A 19,375-nucleotide genomic window follows, 5' to 3' on the forward strand; every position below is an offset into this window, starting at 1 on the left:
TACTACTATCCTTACTATTTCTGCCACATCTGCATATAGTAGTATGCTGGTACAGTATGCCAATCCAAATTCGGCTAGCCATTTATTACTATTATTAAATCATTATGACTGTAAAAGCTGTGCTTACATTTTATGTTTTCTGCATTACAATGACATTTCAGACAGGCTTTTTAAAACCAAATGCACCCTCTCTCTCTCTGAATAAAATCCTCCACACAAACACAAATAAAACTCAACTTAAGCAACTTACTATGAAATACTTAACAGTGACTTTAATGCATGAGAATCATAATTCTAAATCTAAAACAAGACCAAAACAAGTAATAAGTTCATTCATTCAAAAAAGGAACATGTTAAGAAGCGTAAACGATTCCATTTTCAAGTGTCAATATTGCATGTATCGATGTCATTAAGAGTTCCCTCATGACGTAACTGCACTTTACTGTACATACTGTAATATGCTCAACATCTTCTTAGTGTATTACATTACAAATGACCTTCATTTCAATTACATCGCATTTAGCATGAACAGTTTAGCCATTAGAAAACGTTAAAAATCAAATTATTGATTACCAGTAATTCACAACACTTCAGCACCCGGCATCCATACCTTGATCCATCGACCTCATGCTGTGGAAGTGCATCAGTCTCCAAGACTCTCTAAACATTTGGAAAATATACAAAAAATGAATTCAACAGTCCAGAAACAGCCTTTGTGTACAGTTCATAGCAGAGGAAAAAAAGTCTGAGAACGAAAAAGCAAATACTCCGTTATAAGTGCAAAAAAAAAAAGAGTTGGTGTGCAATAGTAGTCGAGCTCTGTGTGGTATGAACTCCTTTGCCTGCTCTGAGGATTGACTTGAGTATCAAGAGCGGCTTCCTTCCCCGGCTCTGGGTGTTTATAATGGGCCAATGCTGTAAAATAACGGGATTCCCTCAGTGTTTCCTCCTGTTTGTGCGCTCTGCCATGGAAACCTGGAGCGGCTCCATCTCGGAGACTCAGGGCTTTCCTGCAGAGCGCGCACTCAGGAATCCATGACGTCTCCAGCCTCTGCGCCAAGGCATTTCTGCGGCTTCTCTCAGACAGTGGCGCACAAGAACTTCATTGTGGGCTTGAAAAAATTAGCGTTCAGGGGAAGAGGAGGGGGAGAAAAATGAAAACAGGAGCGATGTTTAAGCAGATGCATGAAAGAGACGAGGTACACACAGCGGGGCTGTGAAGGGACAGGGCTCATTAAGTCTCAGCAACTTACAACTTTACTGTACATTCAGAGTCGTATTGGCCTCAAGTATAAGTTGAAATGGCCACAGAAAGTGTATGCGAATGGCATTGCATTAGCCTAATAAGATTTCAAAAGGAATTTATTTTAACGAAAGAAAGCGCAAACACACATTTCACAAGAGAAACATCAAAAGAAGTTTGTTAGATCCTAAATTACAACAATATTCAAAATCATTACTATTGAAAATAAATAAATAAATAAATACGCTTTAGGACTAGATTTAAAATGCATCAGGAAAATATTTTATTTAATTAATATTTGTATAAAAACATTTGAAATGTTTAATGTTAATTTATTAAAATATGCATACAAACAAAAATCATTTTTGCTTCAAAAATACATTTAAAGTGAATCAAAAAAGTTCACCAAAGTTGACCTAAGACAAGAACGGGTATTGTTTTGGTTTTAGGAAAACTTTGATGAAAAGTTTTGATCTATTTCAATTGTTGACTACTACTAGACTTTAAATTATAACATTGTTCAAAAGCATTAAAATTAAAATGTATTATAAAAAAAAAAAAAAAACCTTTGGGACTAGTTTTTTTTTTAATTTTTTACATAAATGCATCAAAAAATATTTTTTTTTATAAAATGTATATATTTAAAACATTTGAAATGTCAAATTTTAATTTATTAAAATATCTATAAAAACAAAATTGTGTGTGTGTGTGTGTGTGTGTGTGTGTGTGTGTGTATAGATTTTAAATTCTAATTATAACAACGTTCAAATGTTCATTACTATAAAAAATAATAATAATAACCTTTGGGACTAGTTTTTACATAAATTAATAAAAAAATAATTCTTATTTTTTTATATAAAATGTATATATTTAAAACATTTTAAATGTTTAATGTTAATTTATTAAAATATGTATAAAAACTAAAATCATTATTTTTACACACATACACAGAAATATTACTTTAAGTATGTGTGCATATATAAATATTTGTAAGATTTTAAAATGTTCAAAATAATTAAAATAAAAAATAATAAATAAATAACATTTGGGACTAGTTTTTACATAAATGCATCAGAAAAAAATATATTATTTAATTATTTTTTATATAAAATGTATAAATTTAAAACATTTTAAATGTTTATTTAATAAAATATATATAAAACCAAAAAATATTATTTTTCACACAAATACCCAGATAAATGTTACTATATAAATTGTGTGCATATATATGTGTATGTGTGTGTGCAATCTTTAATAATGTATAATAACACTAAATAATTACAATAAAAATTGCATTTTAATGATGATAGATAGATAGATAGATAGATAGATAGATAGATAGATAGATAGATAGATAGATAGATAGATAGATAGATAGATAGATAGATAGATAGATAGATAGATAGATAGATAGATAGATAGATAGATAGATAGATAGATAGATAGATAGATAGATAGATAGATAGATAGATTGATTGATTGATTGATTGATTGATTGATTGATTGATTGATTGATTGATTGATTGAACATACATACCATGTATTTAAAAAGGGACAAGGATTAAAGTTATGGTTAAAATAAGACAGTTTATACTCAGAAAATGTACCATGGAAATGTGGCATGGTTTATTTATGAAGTTTTTTTTTCCCCTTCTAATCCCAAATATTGGGCTACTCTTGAAATTCATCCAGAGGTTTCAAAGTTTATTTGACATGCTTAACTTGGATAGCGGTGAAATGTTTCTGAAAAACTCTTCAACCTTTTCATTTTTTAAACAAGGTCATAAAATCGGGTTTATTTATCAATATACACATTATCACATAATTCAAGATCTACTTCCCTCAACCATATCAGTGTGTTTAGCAATCAGCAACTCGGTTCACTCTTAAATCACAAGTATTATGGCCTAATGAAAGTCGAAATGCTAAAAAGTACCAGGTTACATCAATTAAGTGCAACTCGGTAAACCTAAGCAGTAAATGTTTCAAGGAAATCTAATGTAGCACATTAACAGCTTCTCCCAGTGCCCAGATGAAAAAGCTGCTGCATTCGGGGATGGCGAACGGATGCCAAAATAAACTGCACGGGGCTGTCGAGTGAGCCTGTTTGGCTAAACTCTGTTGTAAAGTTTATCCCGGAAAATTCTGCGATATGATACACTGACTTGTTTAAACATTCGAATGAATGAAGTGCTGCTCTCGCCGACCGTATCCTACACCGACCTCTGGAAAACGTCTAGACACACACAGGCCTTCATTATCAATTCAGCGTGCGCCGTTTCATAATTGAATTCGATTATTTTAACATCCACACATCTTGCATAAACTCAAACAAAAATGGTCCACTAGTGCTTTTTCATCAGTTGCATCAGTGACGTGATGTGCATAGGAAACTGTGAGCATCAGATACTTTCAATTGACTATTGGAGGTGTAAAGGAAGACTAATGAAGCTTGGAAGGATTTTGCGAGCAAGCGACGTCTAGCAGATGTACATTCCTTCACTGTTACAGCACTCTTATGCAACCCAAAATGTGAATGAGTAAATTAATACGGCACAACACATCCTTCCAGACGACAGGATTTGCAGTTCCATCTTTTTGCTAGGGAGACACACTTTTTCCAGGTTCACAGCACAGTTTCCATCGCCGTTAAGCGGCGCTGTGCCGTCTGGGTTACAGCAGCACATTTGACTTTTCCAATAGCAACGTTAGTATTCGGCCCGTCAGCTTTCATATGGAAATGGCTCTTTATATCACGTCCCATGGAGAACTTAAGGCATGTTTCGGAAAAGGGAAAATCTTCAGGCCATGTGCTCGATCGCTTCCAAAACTTTCTCTGCTAACCTGTCATTTTTCCCATTTTGCCCTGTTACCTCATCCAGGGTCACTGAGAATATCATACTATCCCTACTATGCAGTATCTTTGTGTATTAGTTTGCTATTCTAAATTTAGTTTCCCTTATTTATTAATTGGAATAAGGTGCACTGATGAATTGTTGAAGACTATTTCTGCAATATCTTTGTATGTTAGTATGCTTTTATGCTATACCAAATTCAGTTACATATTTATTTATTTGTAGAGTGTTTTCACAATGTGTCTTTAATCGGCCATATTGGTGGCACTGAACATAAACAGTACCACTTGAACCATACCGCTTAAACTGAACGAAACTCACATATTTTGATTATTGCTGCTGAGAATGGACAATTATTGTTCTGCTTTGGGCTGTGCTAAACAGACCAGGAAGAACATTCAGAGTACTAATAGACTGCCAAAGGTTATAACAAATTAAGGAGGAGCGTGCAAAAAAAGGCGTTTGTGGTTGGCCAAACTGAACCTAGACTACCAGGGCAAGAATCTTGACAGCATTTTCTTATCATTTCCAGTCAGGTAGGTGCAATTTTATGCTGATATCTTATTAATTAATACTGCTTGTATGTATCTTGTACCTGTTAACTTTAATTTGTCAAAATATTGCGCCCTTTCCTGCTCACTAAGCCCTTCTCTATATGATTTAGCTGCAGCTTCCACACATTTTTTGCATGGTTTAGACAGCATAAATTAGCAGAGCAATGTATTCAGTAGTACATTAACTGTGCAATCTGTGTAACTGACCATATCTTGGCATAAGTGCAAACCCTCTATAAAAGCAGTAATCTGCGTTAAGGAACATTTTCTGAATTATATGCATATGCATGTACATCATTTCTAATATACCATTAATCCTGTGTATTCGTAAACAAAACATTCATGAATCCTAGGCTCGTCTTGCCTAGCTCTGCGTGAACTGTGTGTATTCCGGTTCAACACAGGGTATGTCGAAAAACTTCCATCTCATTTTCTCCTCCAACTTCAAAATCACCCTAGATCGCTTCAGAAGTACCGACCCAGTGTTTACAAAGTGAACGTGCACATAAGATCAAACACCCTTTACAAAAAAAGTAAAACAGTGATGTAGGGCGATTTTGAAGTTGGAGGAGAAAACGAGATGGGAGTTTTTTGACATACCCTAAGTGTCTTGAACCAGAATACACAGAGTACACACAGAGCTAGACAAGCCAAGCATTTGAGGTTAAAAACTATATAAATTGTAATTTTTTTTTAGACCCTGGGTAAAAACCGATGCTACCTCCGCTTCTAAATTACAGGTTTGAAACATTTCTAGCTGGTTTTGCTGCTTGATATTGCACATTGATGTGTTTTGCCATATTATTTTAATATATTATCTTAAAGGATTTAAGTTTAAGTTTTTTCGAAGTTGAAGAAGAAAATGAGATGTAAGTTTTTCAACATACCCTAACTGTATTGACCCGGATTACACAGACTACGCATGCGCATCGCAGAACAAGACAAGACGAGCATTTGAGGTTAAAAAGTATATAAATTGTCAATTTGTTTAGAAAATGACAGATCGTTTTGCTAGATAAGACCCTTCTTCCTCGGCTGGGGTCGTATAGAGCCATTTGAAGCTGCATTTAAACTGCATTTAGGAAGTTCAAGCTCAAGGCACCATTGAAGTCCACTATATGGAGAGAAATCCTGAATTGTTTTCCTCAAGAAACATAATTTCTTTTCGACTGAAGAAAGAAAGACATGAACATCTTGGATGACAACAGGGTGAGTATATTATCTGTACATTTTGTTCTGGAAGTGAACTAATCCTTTAAGTGCAGAAGTTATACTTCTTATTTTTCTACTGTGGCTAATATATCGGAAGTCTCGCACACTGACAGAAAACAGCTTACCTCTGCGTTGAAGAATAAGGTGGATAAATGTAAAAAATTAAACGCTCTTCACTCAAGTTGATGCATTTTCCATCACATACAAGACGCGTCATGTCCGTGCCATACGTGAATATGAGGCACGCGATTGGCTGTCGGTTGCTATGCACTTGGCGTATACAGTGGTGTGAAAAAGTGTTGGCCCCCTTCCTGATTTTTTTTTTTTTTTTTTTGCATGTTTGTCACACTTTAACTTTAAACATAACTGTGGTTCAGTTTCTCTAGCCACACAAAGGCCTGATTACTGCCACAACTGTTTCGCAATCAAGAAATCGCTTAAATAGGGACCTGCCTGACAAAGTGAAGTAGACCAAAAGATCCTCAAAAGCTACACATCATGTTGAGATCCAAAGAAATTCAGGAACCAATGAGAAAGAAAGTAAGTGAGATCTATTAGTCTGGAAATACATCTGGCGTAAAAGTAACAGCATTTCAGAAAAAGAACATCATATCAACAGTAAAATATGGTGGTGGTATTGTGATGGTCTGGGTCTGTTTGCTGCTTCTGGACCTGGAAGACTTGCTGTGATAATGGAACCCTGAATTCTGCTGTCTACAAAAAAATCCTGAAGGACAATGTCCGGCCATTTGTTCGTGACCTCAAACTGAAGCGAACTTGGGTTCTGCAGCAGGACAATGATCCAAAACACACCAGCAAATCCACCTCTGAATAGCTAAAGAAAAACAAAATGAAGACTTTGGAGTGGCCTAGTCAGAGTCCTGTCCTGAATCCTATTGAGATGATGTGGCATGACCCTAAAAAGCTGGATCATGCTCGAAAACCCTCCAATGTGGCTGAATTACAACAATTCTGCCAAGATGAGTGGACCAAAATTCCTGCACAGCGCTGTAACAGACTCATTGCAAGTTGTCGCAAACGCTTGATGGCAGTTGTTGCTACTAAGGGTGGCCCAACCAGTTATTAAGTTTAGGGGGCAAACACTTTTTCACACAGGGCCATGTGGGTTTGGATTTTGTTTTCCCTTCATGATAAAAAACATCATTCAAAAAATGCATGTTCTGTTTACTTATGTGATCTTTGATTAATATTTAAATTACTTTGATGATCTGAAACATTAAAGTGTGACAAACATGCAAAAAAATAATAAATCAGGAAGGGGGCCAACACTTTTTCACACCACTGTATATATGTAAGCACATAGTTTTACGCCACAATACAGGGTTAATGCCAAGAAAACGATGATAACAGGGATTCATAACAGATGCTAACTCTTTTTCTAAATTACAAGTATGAAACTTTTCTCCATCCAGGGATAAAAGCAAGGTTTAGAATGACGATAACCCGGGGTTAAGCCTTAATCTTGGGAAGATTTGTAAATATAATATGTCTGGCTTACGGTGTCATTAGTTTCTAGCCATTTTAGCTGTTGCATTACAAAACAGCTGGTTTTGCTGCTTGACATTGCAGATGGGTGTATTTTACCATGTGATTTTAATGTACAGTCGTGGCCAAAAGTTTTGAGAATTACATAAATATTGGAAATTGGAAAAGTTGCTGCTTAAGTTTGCATATATTCCAGAATGTTATGAAGAGTGATCAGATGAATTGCATAGTCCTTCTTTGCCATGAAAATTAACTTAATCCCGAAAAAAAACTTTCCACTGCATTTCATTGCTGTCATTAAAGGACCTGCTGAGATCATTTCAGTAATCGTCTTGTTAACTCAGGTGAGAATGTTGAGGAGCACAAGGCTGGAGATCATTATGTCAGGCTGATTGGGTTAGAATGGCAGACTTGACATGTTAAAAGGAGGGTGATGCTTGAAATCATTGTTCTTCCATTGTTAACCATGGTGACCTGCAAAAAAACGCGTGCAGCCATCATTGCGTTGCATAAAAATGGCTTCACAGGCAAGGATATTGTGGCTACTAAGATTGCACCTAAACCAACAATTTATAGGATCATCAAGAACTTCAAGGAAAGAGGTTCAATTCTTGTTAAGAAGGCTTCAGGGCGTCCAAGAAAGTCCAGCAAGCGCCAGGATCGTCTCCTAAAGAGGATTCAGCTGCGGGATCGGAGTGCCACCAGTGCAGAGCTTGCTCAGGAATGGCAGCAGGCAGGTGTGAGCGCATCTGCACGCACAGTGAGGCCAAGACTTTTGGAAGATGGCCTGGTGTCAAGAAGGGCAGCAAAGAAGCCACTTCTCTCCAAAAAAACATCAGGGACAGATTGATCTTCTGCAAAAAAGTATGGTGAATGGACTGCTGAGGACTGGGGCAAAGTCATATTCTCCAATGAAGCCTCTTTCCGATTGTTTGGGGCATCTGGAAAAAGGCTTGTCCGGAGAAGAAAAGGTGAGCGCTACCATCAGTCCTGTGTCATGCCAACAGTAAAGCATCCTGAGACCATTCATGTGTGGGGTTGCTTCTCATCCAAGGGAGTGGGCTCACTCACAATTTTGCCCAAAAACACAGCCATGAATAATGGTACCAAAACACCTTCCAACAGCAACTTCTTCTAACAATCCAACAACAGTTTGGTGAAGAACAATGAATTTTCCAGCACGATGGAGCACCGTGCCATAAGGCAAAAGTTAAGGCAAAAATTTGGGTCCATGGCCTGGAAACTCCCCAGATCTTAATCCCATTGAGAACTTGTGGTCAATCCTCAAGAGGCGGGTGGACAAACAAAAACCCACTAATTCTGACAAACTCCAAGAAGTGATTATGAAAGAATGGGTTGCTATCAGTCAGGATTTGGCCCAGAAGTTGATTGAGAGCATGCCCAGTCGAATTGCAGAGGTCCTGAAAAAGAAGGGCCAACACTGCAAATACTGACTCTTTGCATAAATGTCACGTAATTGTCGATAAAAGCCTTTGAAACGTATGACGTGCTTGTAATTATATTTCAGTACATCACAGAAACAACTGAAACAAAGATCTAAAAGCAGTTTAGCAGCAAACTTTGTGAAAACTAATATTTGTGTAAACTTTTGGCCATGACAGTATTATCTTAATTATGAGCACACTGGTTTGAAGTACAAACAGCTGAACTTTGTTATTCTTCTCGTTATTTTTCTACAGTGGTTAATGAACCGGGCATCTTGCACATACACAGATAACGGCTTACCTTCGTGTTGAAAAAAAGAAAAAAGGTGTATAGTTTCCAATTGGAGCAGCGAAACTTAAATCTGTTTCCACCTTCTATTCCAGATTATCCAACAACAATTGAGCTGTCAGGTTCAGGATTTGTCTCCAGGGCGACTGAGAGGAGTGGTGAGTGAAATGAATGAGAATCAGATATCTGTCAAACATGAGTAATGATGGGCTTTTTAACAATGTGTCAGACAAAACAACACAATCAGTTATTTCACATGCAATATCTCATGACTCTATCTATCTATCTATCTATCTATCTATCTATCTATCTATCTATCTATCTATCTATCTATCTATCTATCTATCTATCTATCTATCTATCTATCTATCTTTGTGTTTATATAACAAAATTATTATTTATATAAATGGTCGATTATTTATTAATAGAAATGGAACAAAATTACTTACATCCACAATAGATATTTAAAAAAATATATTGATATTCTTTACCATAACCCGTGCCAACCAACTTTCTATGTGAACACATTTTAAAATGCAATTTATTCCTGTGATCAAAGCTGAATTTCCAGCATCATTACTCCAGTCTTCAGTGTCACATGACCCTTTAGAAATCATTCTAATATGCTGATCTGCAGGATTCGTTGATGAATAGAAAGTTCAAAAGAACAGCATTTATTTATGTATTTTTTTTTTGTAACAATGTACAAGCATGTTCAAACCAGTTTTTGAACAGTAAGAGTTTTAATGTTTTTAAACAAGTCTCTTCTGCTCACCAAGCCTGGATTTATTTAATACAAAGTACAGCAAAAGAGTCAAATTTTGAAATATTTTTACTATTTAAAATAACTGTTTTCTATTTGAATATGTTTTCAAATGTAATTTACTCCTGTGATTCCAAAGCTGAATTTTAGCATCATTACTCCAGTCACACGATCCTTCAGAAATCATTCTAAAATTCGGATTTGCTGCTCAAAAAAACTTTTATTATTAATATTATGTTAAAAACAGTTCAGTAGATTTTTTTGGGTTTCTTTGATGAAAAGAAAGTTCAGAAGGGCAGCATTTATCTGAAATAGAAATCTTTTGTAACATTATAAACTTCTTCAACATCAATTTTGATCAATTTAAAGCACCCTTGCTAAATAAAAGTATCTATAATTTCCTTATAGTGCATAATGTTACAAAAGCTTTTTATTTTAGATAAATGCTAATCTTTCTATTCATCAAAGAATCCTGAAAAAAAATATTTCTGAAGGATCATGTGACACTGAAGACTGGAGGAATGATGCTGAAAATGTAGCTTTGAAATCACAGAAATAAATTACATTTTAAAATCTATTCAAATAGAAAACAGTTGTTATAAATAGTAAAAATATTTCAAAGTTTTACTGTTTTTGCTGTACTTTGAATCAAATAAATGCAGGCTTGGTGAGCAAAAGAGACTGATTTAAAAAAAAACATTAAAAAACTTTTGACTGGTAGTGTATATAATAATTTCTGTCATTCTTTTGCTAAGTAGCTATCTAATAAGTGTGATAACATAAACAATGCATTCAGCACAATGAGTGTGTTTATTATTATTGTGCCTAGAGGTGTGGTTATGATCACAATCACAAGTGAAAACTCTTAAGTCCGTCTCTGTCAGCCGTAGTGTGTGTGTATAAATAGCTGTGCAGGGGTGTGAGAGCCGCTCACACATGTCTCTCTTGAACTGATTTATCATCTAAATCCTCTGTCCATGCACACAATAGAATACAGCAAGGCAAGCCTGGATCTGTCATAAGGGCCAAGGGTTTTACATGACATAGTGCTGACTACAAGTTAAGCTACTGTAAATACTGAACTCACACTGTTGACCCCACAGAAATTAAACAAACAGTATGTGACCCTGGACCACAAAACTAGTCTTAAGTAGCACGGGTATATTTGCAGCAACAGGCAAAAATACATTGCATGGGTCAAAATGACCAATTTTTCTTTTATGCCAAAAATCATTAGGATATTAAGATCATGTTCCCTGAAGATATTTTGTACATTTCCTACCGTAAATATATCAAAACTTAATTTTTGATTAATATGCATTACTAAGGATTCATTTAAACAACTTTAAAGGCGATTTTCTCAATATTTCGATTTTTTTTATTTTTGCACCCTCAGATTCCAGATTATCAAATAGTTGCATCTCAGCCAAATATTGTCCTATCCTAACAAACCATACATCAACGGAAAGCTTATTTATGCATTAATCTTACATCCTAATTTCCAAAAATAAACCATTATGACTGGTTTTGTATTCCAGGGTCACATATATGTTGAAACGAAGTATAATTTGTGGTCCCATTATCTGCACGTCTTGTTGCTTACATGCTCGTCCTCTTCCTTTGGGTCTGATCTGGCATGCATGCACACAGGCAACCCGTGTCGGATAATAAAGACAATCTGGCTGAGCTGTGCGTCACGTGTGCACTGTAACGTCTGGCACGCCGCAGAATGTCCCACATGAGAGACCAGTAATGATACGCTTCACTCAGAGCTCATTTCATCAGCACCACATTAAGGATGGAGAATCGGGGAGGAACATGAAAAGCACAAAAGTTACGATTCAAATTTGGGCCAAAAGCACAGAGACGGCTGAAAGTTTAATGAAGGGTTTGTCCTGGTGATTTATTACTGTAATGCATTTAATACTTCTGTCAGCTCTGCTATGATGAATGTCATTTTTGAGACTCCCCCTTCTGGTGAAACATGATACATTTGTGTAAAAGTATCTTAACATACAAATAATGTTTGAAACATTCTATAATATTGTGCGGTTTCAAATACTATTATTTCAAAATAGTAGGTAATAAAAGTAAAAATGTTAGCATTCCAATCTGGATGGACGCCATAAAATAATTATGAAAACAAATTATTTTATATATAAATACATAAACATACACATACACACACATTACTGGTAAAAATAAATAATTTTAAAGTAACAATTAAAAGTGACAGTAAAACCGTTTATACAATTATAGAACTAACTTAAATAAACTTTCTAGTCATCAAAAAAATCCTGCAAAAAATGATCATGGTTTCGACAAAAATTTGCAGCAGCACAACTGTTTTTAACACTGATAGTAATCAGAAATGTATTAATTTGAAATGAGACGTATTGGTAAATTGTGAGTTTTAACATTAACAGTATTTATTTATTTATTTATTTTAAGACTTTCATTTATTTCAAGACTTTTTTTTGTTATATACTTATATATGTGTGTGTGTGTGTGTATATATATATATTAATTAAAATAAAATATAAAATGTACTAAATATAAAAAGTATTAGTAAATGTTAAATAAAAAAAAATAACAGTGCATTTATTTCAGTAAATTGTAAATTTTAAGCAATAAAATGAAATAAAAATAATGAAAATAAATGAAAAAATATATGATTTACACACAAATATGAAGCACCCTAACTGTTTTTAAAATTGATACTAATAAGAAATGTATTAATTTGAAATTAAAAGTATATATCATGTTGAATTTTAATTTATTTTAACTTTATTTCACTACGTATTAATAAATGTTGAATTTAACATTAACAGTATTTATTTATGCATTTTCCAGCACGATGGAGCACCGTGCCATAAGGCAAAAGTGATAACTAAGTGGCTCGGGAACAAAACGTTGACATTTTGGGTCCATGGCCTGGAAACTCCCCAGATCTTAAAGTAAAATTTTATTTTAACAATATTTTTTATTCACTAAAAAATCAATAATATTGCAATATGCAGTAAATATAATAAGTAGTAAATGTAGTAAATATAAGTATTAGTAAATGTTGAATTTAACTTGTTTTTGTTTTAAATTTTCTTTGTTTATGGTATTTCTATAAAAAATAGTAGGTAATAAAATCAAATAAAAAGTATGAAAAAAAACTATATATATATATATATATATATATATATATGTATGTGTGTGTGTGTGTGAAAAAAATCCAGATTTTCACAAAAATATGAAGCAGCACAACTGTTTTCAAGATTGATAATAATAATTGTTTCTTGAGCAGCAACTCAGCATATTAGAATGATTTATGAAGCATCATGTGACACTAAACAGCTTTGCATCACAGGAATAAATTACATTTTACAGGATGTTCAAATAGAAAAGAGTTATTTAAAATTAAAATATTATAATCACAATATTAGTCTTACATGTATTTTTAATCTAATAAACAGTGAGGAGAAGTCTTCTTTTAAAAAAAAACATACATATATTACAGAAATTGTACTAATAAACAAGCAGAGAATTGGTTAAGAAAAGATTTTTATTTGAAACACCTCTTTATCCTGAGACACACTTGTCCCTTTTTTGTTCTGCAAGTATTAGAGTGCAAATTCCAACACAAATAAGAAAAATTAATAAATAAAAGCAACTTTTGTTATTTACAATTCAGCAGATTACATTACCAAACCGAAAAAATACTTTCATATAAACATAAAAAAACACAAACAGGTAGTCAGGTGAAGAGAATGGCATTCGCGCTAAATCTAGGTCCACATCACAATCGGTACAAACTCTGATCCATGCAAAGAGAAGCCAAACGCGACGAGAGTCGGTCGCTTCGACGGAATAAAGTGTCTGAAGGTGAAAGAGACGAATTGGCACGGTTACTAAAAACACAGACACCAACGTAGTGATCAATGTTAAGTGCACGTCACATTCGGGAGCATTTACAGAGACAAACGTCGGCTTTTAAGGACACCTCGAGGAGAAGATTACAAGGTTTAGTGCGGACTGATGCATCATGGGGTTTGGCCCTGTAAACCAGTGATTGAGAGCAGTCTGTGCTGTAAGTGTAGGTGTACGTACAGCTCATAGTGGTCAGATGGGGTTCAGTTCAGAGTGTGTCACCACATGAGTGGACAAACACACAGACGGACGCGGGGATGCTGAAATAGCATTGTTTTTTATGGCACCGTATCATTCGTGCTATTCAGAAACCCTGCAGCGGAGGTTGGTTAGTACGCAAATTGGTTAGTATGCATTGCTTCCAGTTGACTTAGTCAATTCAGTGCCTGATCACACACTCAAACTAGCACAAGAACAATCGGAAAATCAATCACACGTTTAATAACAATAGTAATAGCCATTCGGTAACACTTTACAATACGATTCCATTTGTTAACATTAGTTACGTTTCATTAACAAGATTTCTACTGCATTTGGTATTTTTTGGTCATTTAAACATTTACTTATATTTAAAATTTGAATATACGGTATCGTATAATTGGACAATATATATAAACATTAACAAATATTAATAAATACTGTTAATGGTAAATTCAACATTTACCAATACTTACTATACACAATACATTTTATTTTATTATATTTAAGGAAAAAAAATTATATATATATATATATATATATATATATATATATATATATATATATATATATATATATGATTTTTTTTATATAATTTTGTAAAATATCTATATATTTATTGATTTTAAAAATAAAATGTAATAATTATAATAAGTACTAGTAATTGTTAAATTTAACATTAACAGTATTAATACATTTATTTAAAAAGGGAAAAAATCTAATAAAAATGATATTTACCACTACTCACAATATTTAATAAATTTTATTTTAAAATGTCAACAACTTTAAATTATGTGTATATATATATATATATATATAAATTCATTTTTATATATAAATTCATTTTTATATATAAATTCATTTTTATATATAAATTTATTATATAGATTTTTTTAATGTACACATTTCTTGATTTTAATAAAAATAATAAAAAGGTAATAAATATAATAAGTTATAGTAAATATTGAATTTAACATTATGTATTAAGTATTTATTAATCTAGTTTTATTGATAAAAAAGAAAATAATTTTTAATTATTAAAATCAAGACATGTGTACAAATAAATGTAAAAAAAATATATATATATATATATAAATTCATTTTTATATATAAATTTATTATATAGATTTTTTTATATTTATGTATACATTTCTTGATTTTAATAAAAATAATAAAAGGTAATAAATATAATAAGTTATAGTAAATATTGAATTTAACATTATGTATTAAGTATTTATTAATCTAGTTTTATTGATAAAAAAGAAAATAATTTTTTAATTATTAAAATCAAGAAATGTGTACAAATAAATGTAAAAAAAAAATAATAAAAAAAATAAAATAAATAAATAAATAAATATATATATATATATATATATATATATATATATATATATATATATATATATAAATTCATTTTTATATATAAATTTATTATATAGATTTTTTTTTATATTTATGTATACATTTCTTGATTTTAATAAAAATAATAAAAGGTAATAAATATAATAAGTTATAGTAAATATTGAATTTAACATTAAGTATTTATTAATCTAGTTTTATTGATAAAAGAAAATTATTTTTAAAATTATAAAATCAAGAATGTGTACAAATAAATGTGTGTATATATATATATATATATATATATATATATATTCATACATACATACAACATTAACAAATATTCATGAATACTGTTAGTGTAAAATTTAACATTATTAATATTACTATATTTTATTTGAATTGATTATGAAAATTGATATAAATGTACGCAAAAAATATATATATATATATTTTTTTCTTTCTATTTTTTGCATACATTTAATTTTACACATTTCTTGACTTTAATAATAAATTCAATACATTTAAATAATATGTATTAAATCATATTAATATAGTAAGTATTAGTAATTGTTAGTTAATATTTGTTTATGGCTGGAAGCTTTATTAAAAAAAATAAAACAAAAAAATAACCACACACACACACACACAACACATACTACATATATATTCAAATATACATATACATATATATATTATCATTAACTAATGGGCCTTATTGTAAAGTGTTACCAACATTTAGTGTTATTTTTTTATTTATTTATTTTTTTGGTTGAACAACAGAAACGTTCTGTCTTTTACCTGATCAAGTCACAAACATCAGCATATTCAGTAGTTTTGGAAAAGAAATAAAAAGGTACCAAAAACACCATCAAATAAGTTAACCTCATTTTCCCTTTTCCCCTTTGTGCAAATTTTTTTTCCTTTTCACACGAGAATACAAACAAATCTGAACTTGTAATCAAGACGCATAATAGCAATAGGATTATTAATCTCATGGAAAAAAGTTCCCTGTTGTCTCATGTCATCATCTTGTGTTTAGTCTTCCTCTGGGAGAGTGATTCACTGGAAGTTAAACGCTAGAGAAATGACATGATTCAGAGCGAACGGCGCTCTGCGTCTGGCCTCGTAACACACAATCGTCCATTCTTGACTGCCCAAAACAAATGAAAAATCAGACGTGTTATTTTAGCTTCGGGGTGAATCAAACCTGAAGTCCCAGCTGTTTAGTTAGAGGTTAGAGAGCTAGCGCTGGTCCCGGGAGGCAGTGAAGGAAGGGCTCAGGAGGTCAGTTTGGAGTAGCTGGGAGGAGAGAAGCGCCGGCGCAGGTATTTGAGGATGTAGAGCGGCAGACAGCTGATCAGAGTGATGGCCGTCACCTTCCACACAAACGACAGCGTGGCGATGAAATACACATCTGTCAGGGACACAAATGAAGATGATGTTAGTGTGTGGGATGTGCTCAACATCTGCTCATGACGCAATCACACATACTCTAGTCAATACTGGCAGAGTTTCTCGATCTGGCAAGGGCTAATCTGATTGGCTGGCATTACGCAATTTCCAGGAGTTGGGAGAGAAGATTGCGATTAGTCATGTTTAGGAGATTTCAAACTATTTGGAGGATTTGGAAAAGTTTGAATACGTTCTGAAGATTAGCGAAATCTAAGCTTTTAATGATACCCGAGGTTTTTTTGACAGAGGTCTTGGATGTATTACTAACGAAATCCAAGAAATCCAAGTTTTTTGTTGTTGACAAAAACATGTACTAAATGCTTCACCGCAGTGTCTTTTTATTAATTTTTTTGGCTGGATAAAGATTTTTTTTAAGGATCTCATGTTATGTATATTTAAAAAAATATATATTTGACTTTTATTTTTTAATTCTAAAATTTTAAAATGCATTTTTAATATAAAGTGCTGCCAGAAAAAAATAATACTGTACTTTCCATGTTATGTATATAAAATAAATAAATAAATAAATAAAATAAAAAAAGTTTTCTAAAATAATTTTAAATCAATTTCAATTAATTTTTTATATAAACTGCTGCCGCAAAAAAATGACTGTAGTTAATTTTTCTTTTTTGTATAAATTTATAAAAATTTATGTATATTTATTAAAAAAAATAAATAAAAAACTTCAAATTTTAAAATTACATTTTCTTATATAAAGTGCTGCCACAAAAAAACTACTTTCTTTTTTTAAAGATCTCATGTTATGTATATTTAAAAAAATATATATTTGACTTTTATTTTTTAATTCTAAAATTTTAAAATGCATTTTTAATATAAAGTGCTGCCAGAAAAAAATACTGTACTTTCCATGTTATGTATATAAAATAAATAAATAAATAAATAAAATGGTAACACTTTACAATAAGGTTCATTAGTTAACATTAGTTAACCATATTAGTTAACATGAACTAATAATGAACTGGACTTATACAGCATTTATTAATCTTTGTTAATGTTAATTTCAACATTTACTAATACATTATTAAAATTTTGTTAACATTAGTTAATGCAGTGTGAACTAACATGAACAAACAATGAACAACTGTATTTCCGTTAACTAACGTTAATAAAGATTAGTAAATACATTAACAAATGTATTGCTCATGGTTAGTTCATGTTAGTTAATACATTAACTAATGTTTAACTAATGAACCTTATTGTAAAGTCTTACCAATAAAATAAAAAAAGTTTTCTAAAATAATTTTAAATCAATTTCAATTAATTTTTTATATAAAGTGCTGCCGCAAAAAAATGACTGTAGTTAATTTTTCTTTTTTGTATAAAATATAAATTTATGTATATGTATTAAAAAAAATAAATAAAAAACTTCTAATTTTAAAATTACATTTTCTTATATAAAGTGCTGCCACAAAAAACTACTTTCTTTTTTTAAGGATCTCATGTTATGTATATTTGAAAAAATATTTTAAATATTTAAAAAATATTCTAAAATGAATTAAAAAAACCTTACATTTAAATTTCTAATTTTATTTTTTTTATATAAAAAGTGCTACCACAAAAATACTGTACTTTGTTTATATTTAAAAATATATTTTAAATATTTAAAAAATACTCAAATTATTTAAAAAAAAATCTTAAAATCTTAAAAAAATATTTTTTATATTTATGGCACAAAAAATACTGTACACAATTTTTTCTCTGTTTTAAGTATCTTGTTATGTGTATTTAAAACAATATTTAAAATGTTTAACAAAAATTATACAATTAATTAAAAAAATCTTAATTAAATTTTAGTTGTCTTCTTTTTCAAGGATCTCATGTTATGTATAGTAAATTTTGTACTATTTTTTTATTAAATATTCTAAAATGAATTTTTAAAACATCTTTAATTAAATTTTCACATTTTAAATTTATTTTCAAAGTTTAAATTTTTATATAAAGCGCTGACACAAAATTCTGTACTTTATTATTTTTTTATTTTTTAAGGATTTCATGTCATGTACATTTAAAAAAATATTCTAAAATGATTTTAAAAAAAGATTTAATTAAATTTTCAAATTTTAAACTGCTGCCACAAAACATTACAGTACTATATATTTTTTTCTTTAAGGATCTTATGTATATTAAAAATATATATATTTAAAATATTTTTAAAATAAATTTAAAAATCTTTAATTAATTTTTTTAATTTTTATATAAAGTGCTGCCATAAAAATATTACTGTACTGAAATTATTTTCTTTTTTTAATTTATTTCAGCTAGTCAACAAAGCAACATTTTTCATTTTCATGTAGTTTAAGTTGATAAAATAACTACAACTGAAATTAATAATATTAAAACAATTATTAAAAAAATAAAAAAAGTACATAGACATAAACTTATCAAAAAAGAAATTAATTTAACTTTCACTATAAACATTTTTTACTTCTTTTCAACATTTATACACAAATTTTTGGATTAAAGACTTTTTAACGTTTTGCCTCTTCTGCTCATCAAGGCTACATTTATTTGATCAAAAATACAGTAAAAGCAGTAAAAGTCTGAAATATAATTATTACAATTTAAAATAACTGTTTTC

At 31.0% G+C, this 19,375-nt stretch overlaps 1 protein-coding gene across 1 annotated transcript in view; it reads right to left on the bottom strand.

Moving 5' to 3' along the window:
- Nucleotides 1-15,782: 15,782 nt before the first annotated feature.
- atp9a (ATPase phospholipid transporting 9A) overlaps nucleotides 15,783-19,375 on the bottom strand; it is an 80,840-nt gene continuing 77,247 nt past the window's right edge. Inside the window, exon 23 of the mRNA XM_073822752.1 lies at nucleotides 15,783-16,790. Coding sequence (XP_073678853.1) covers nucleotides 16,602-16,790 — 189 coding nt within the window. The 3' untranslated portion in view covers nucleotides 15,783-16,601. The remainder of the gene's footprint in view (nucleotides 16,791-19,375) is intronic.

The sequence above is a fragment of the Garra rufa genome, chromosome 18, assembly GCF_049309525.1.
Source record: "Garra rufa chromosome 18, GarRuf1.0, whole genome shotgun sequence".
NCBI classification, from domain to species: domain Eukaryota; kingdom Metazoa; phylum Chordata; class Actinopteri; order Cypriniformes; family Cyprinidae; genus Garra; species Garra rufa.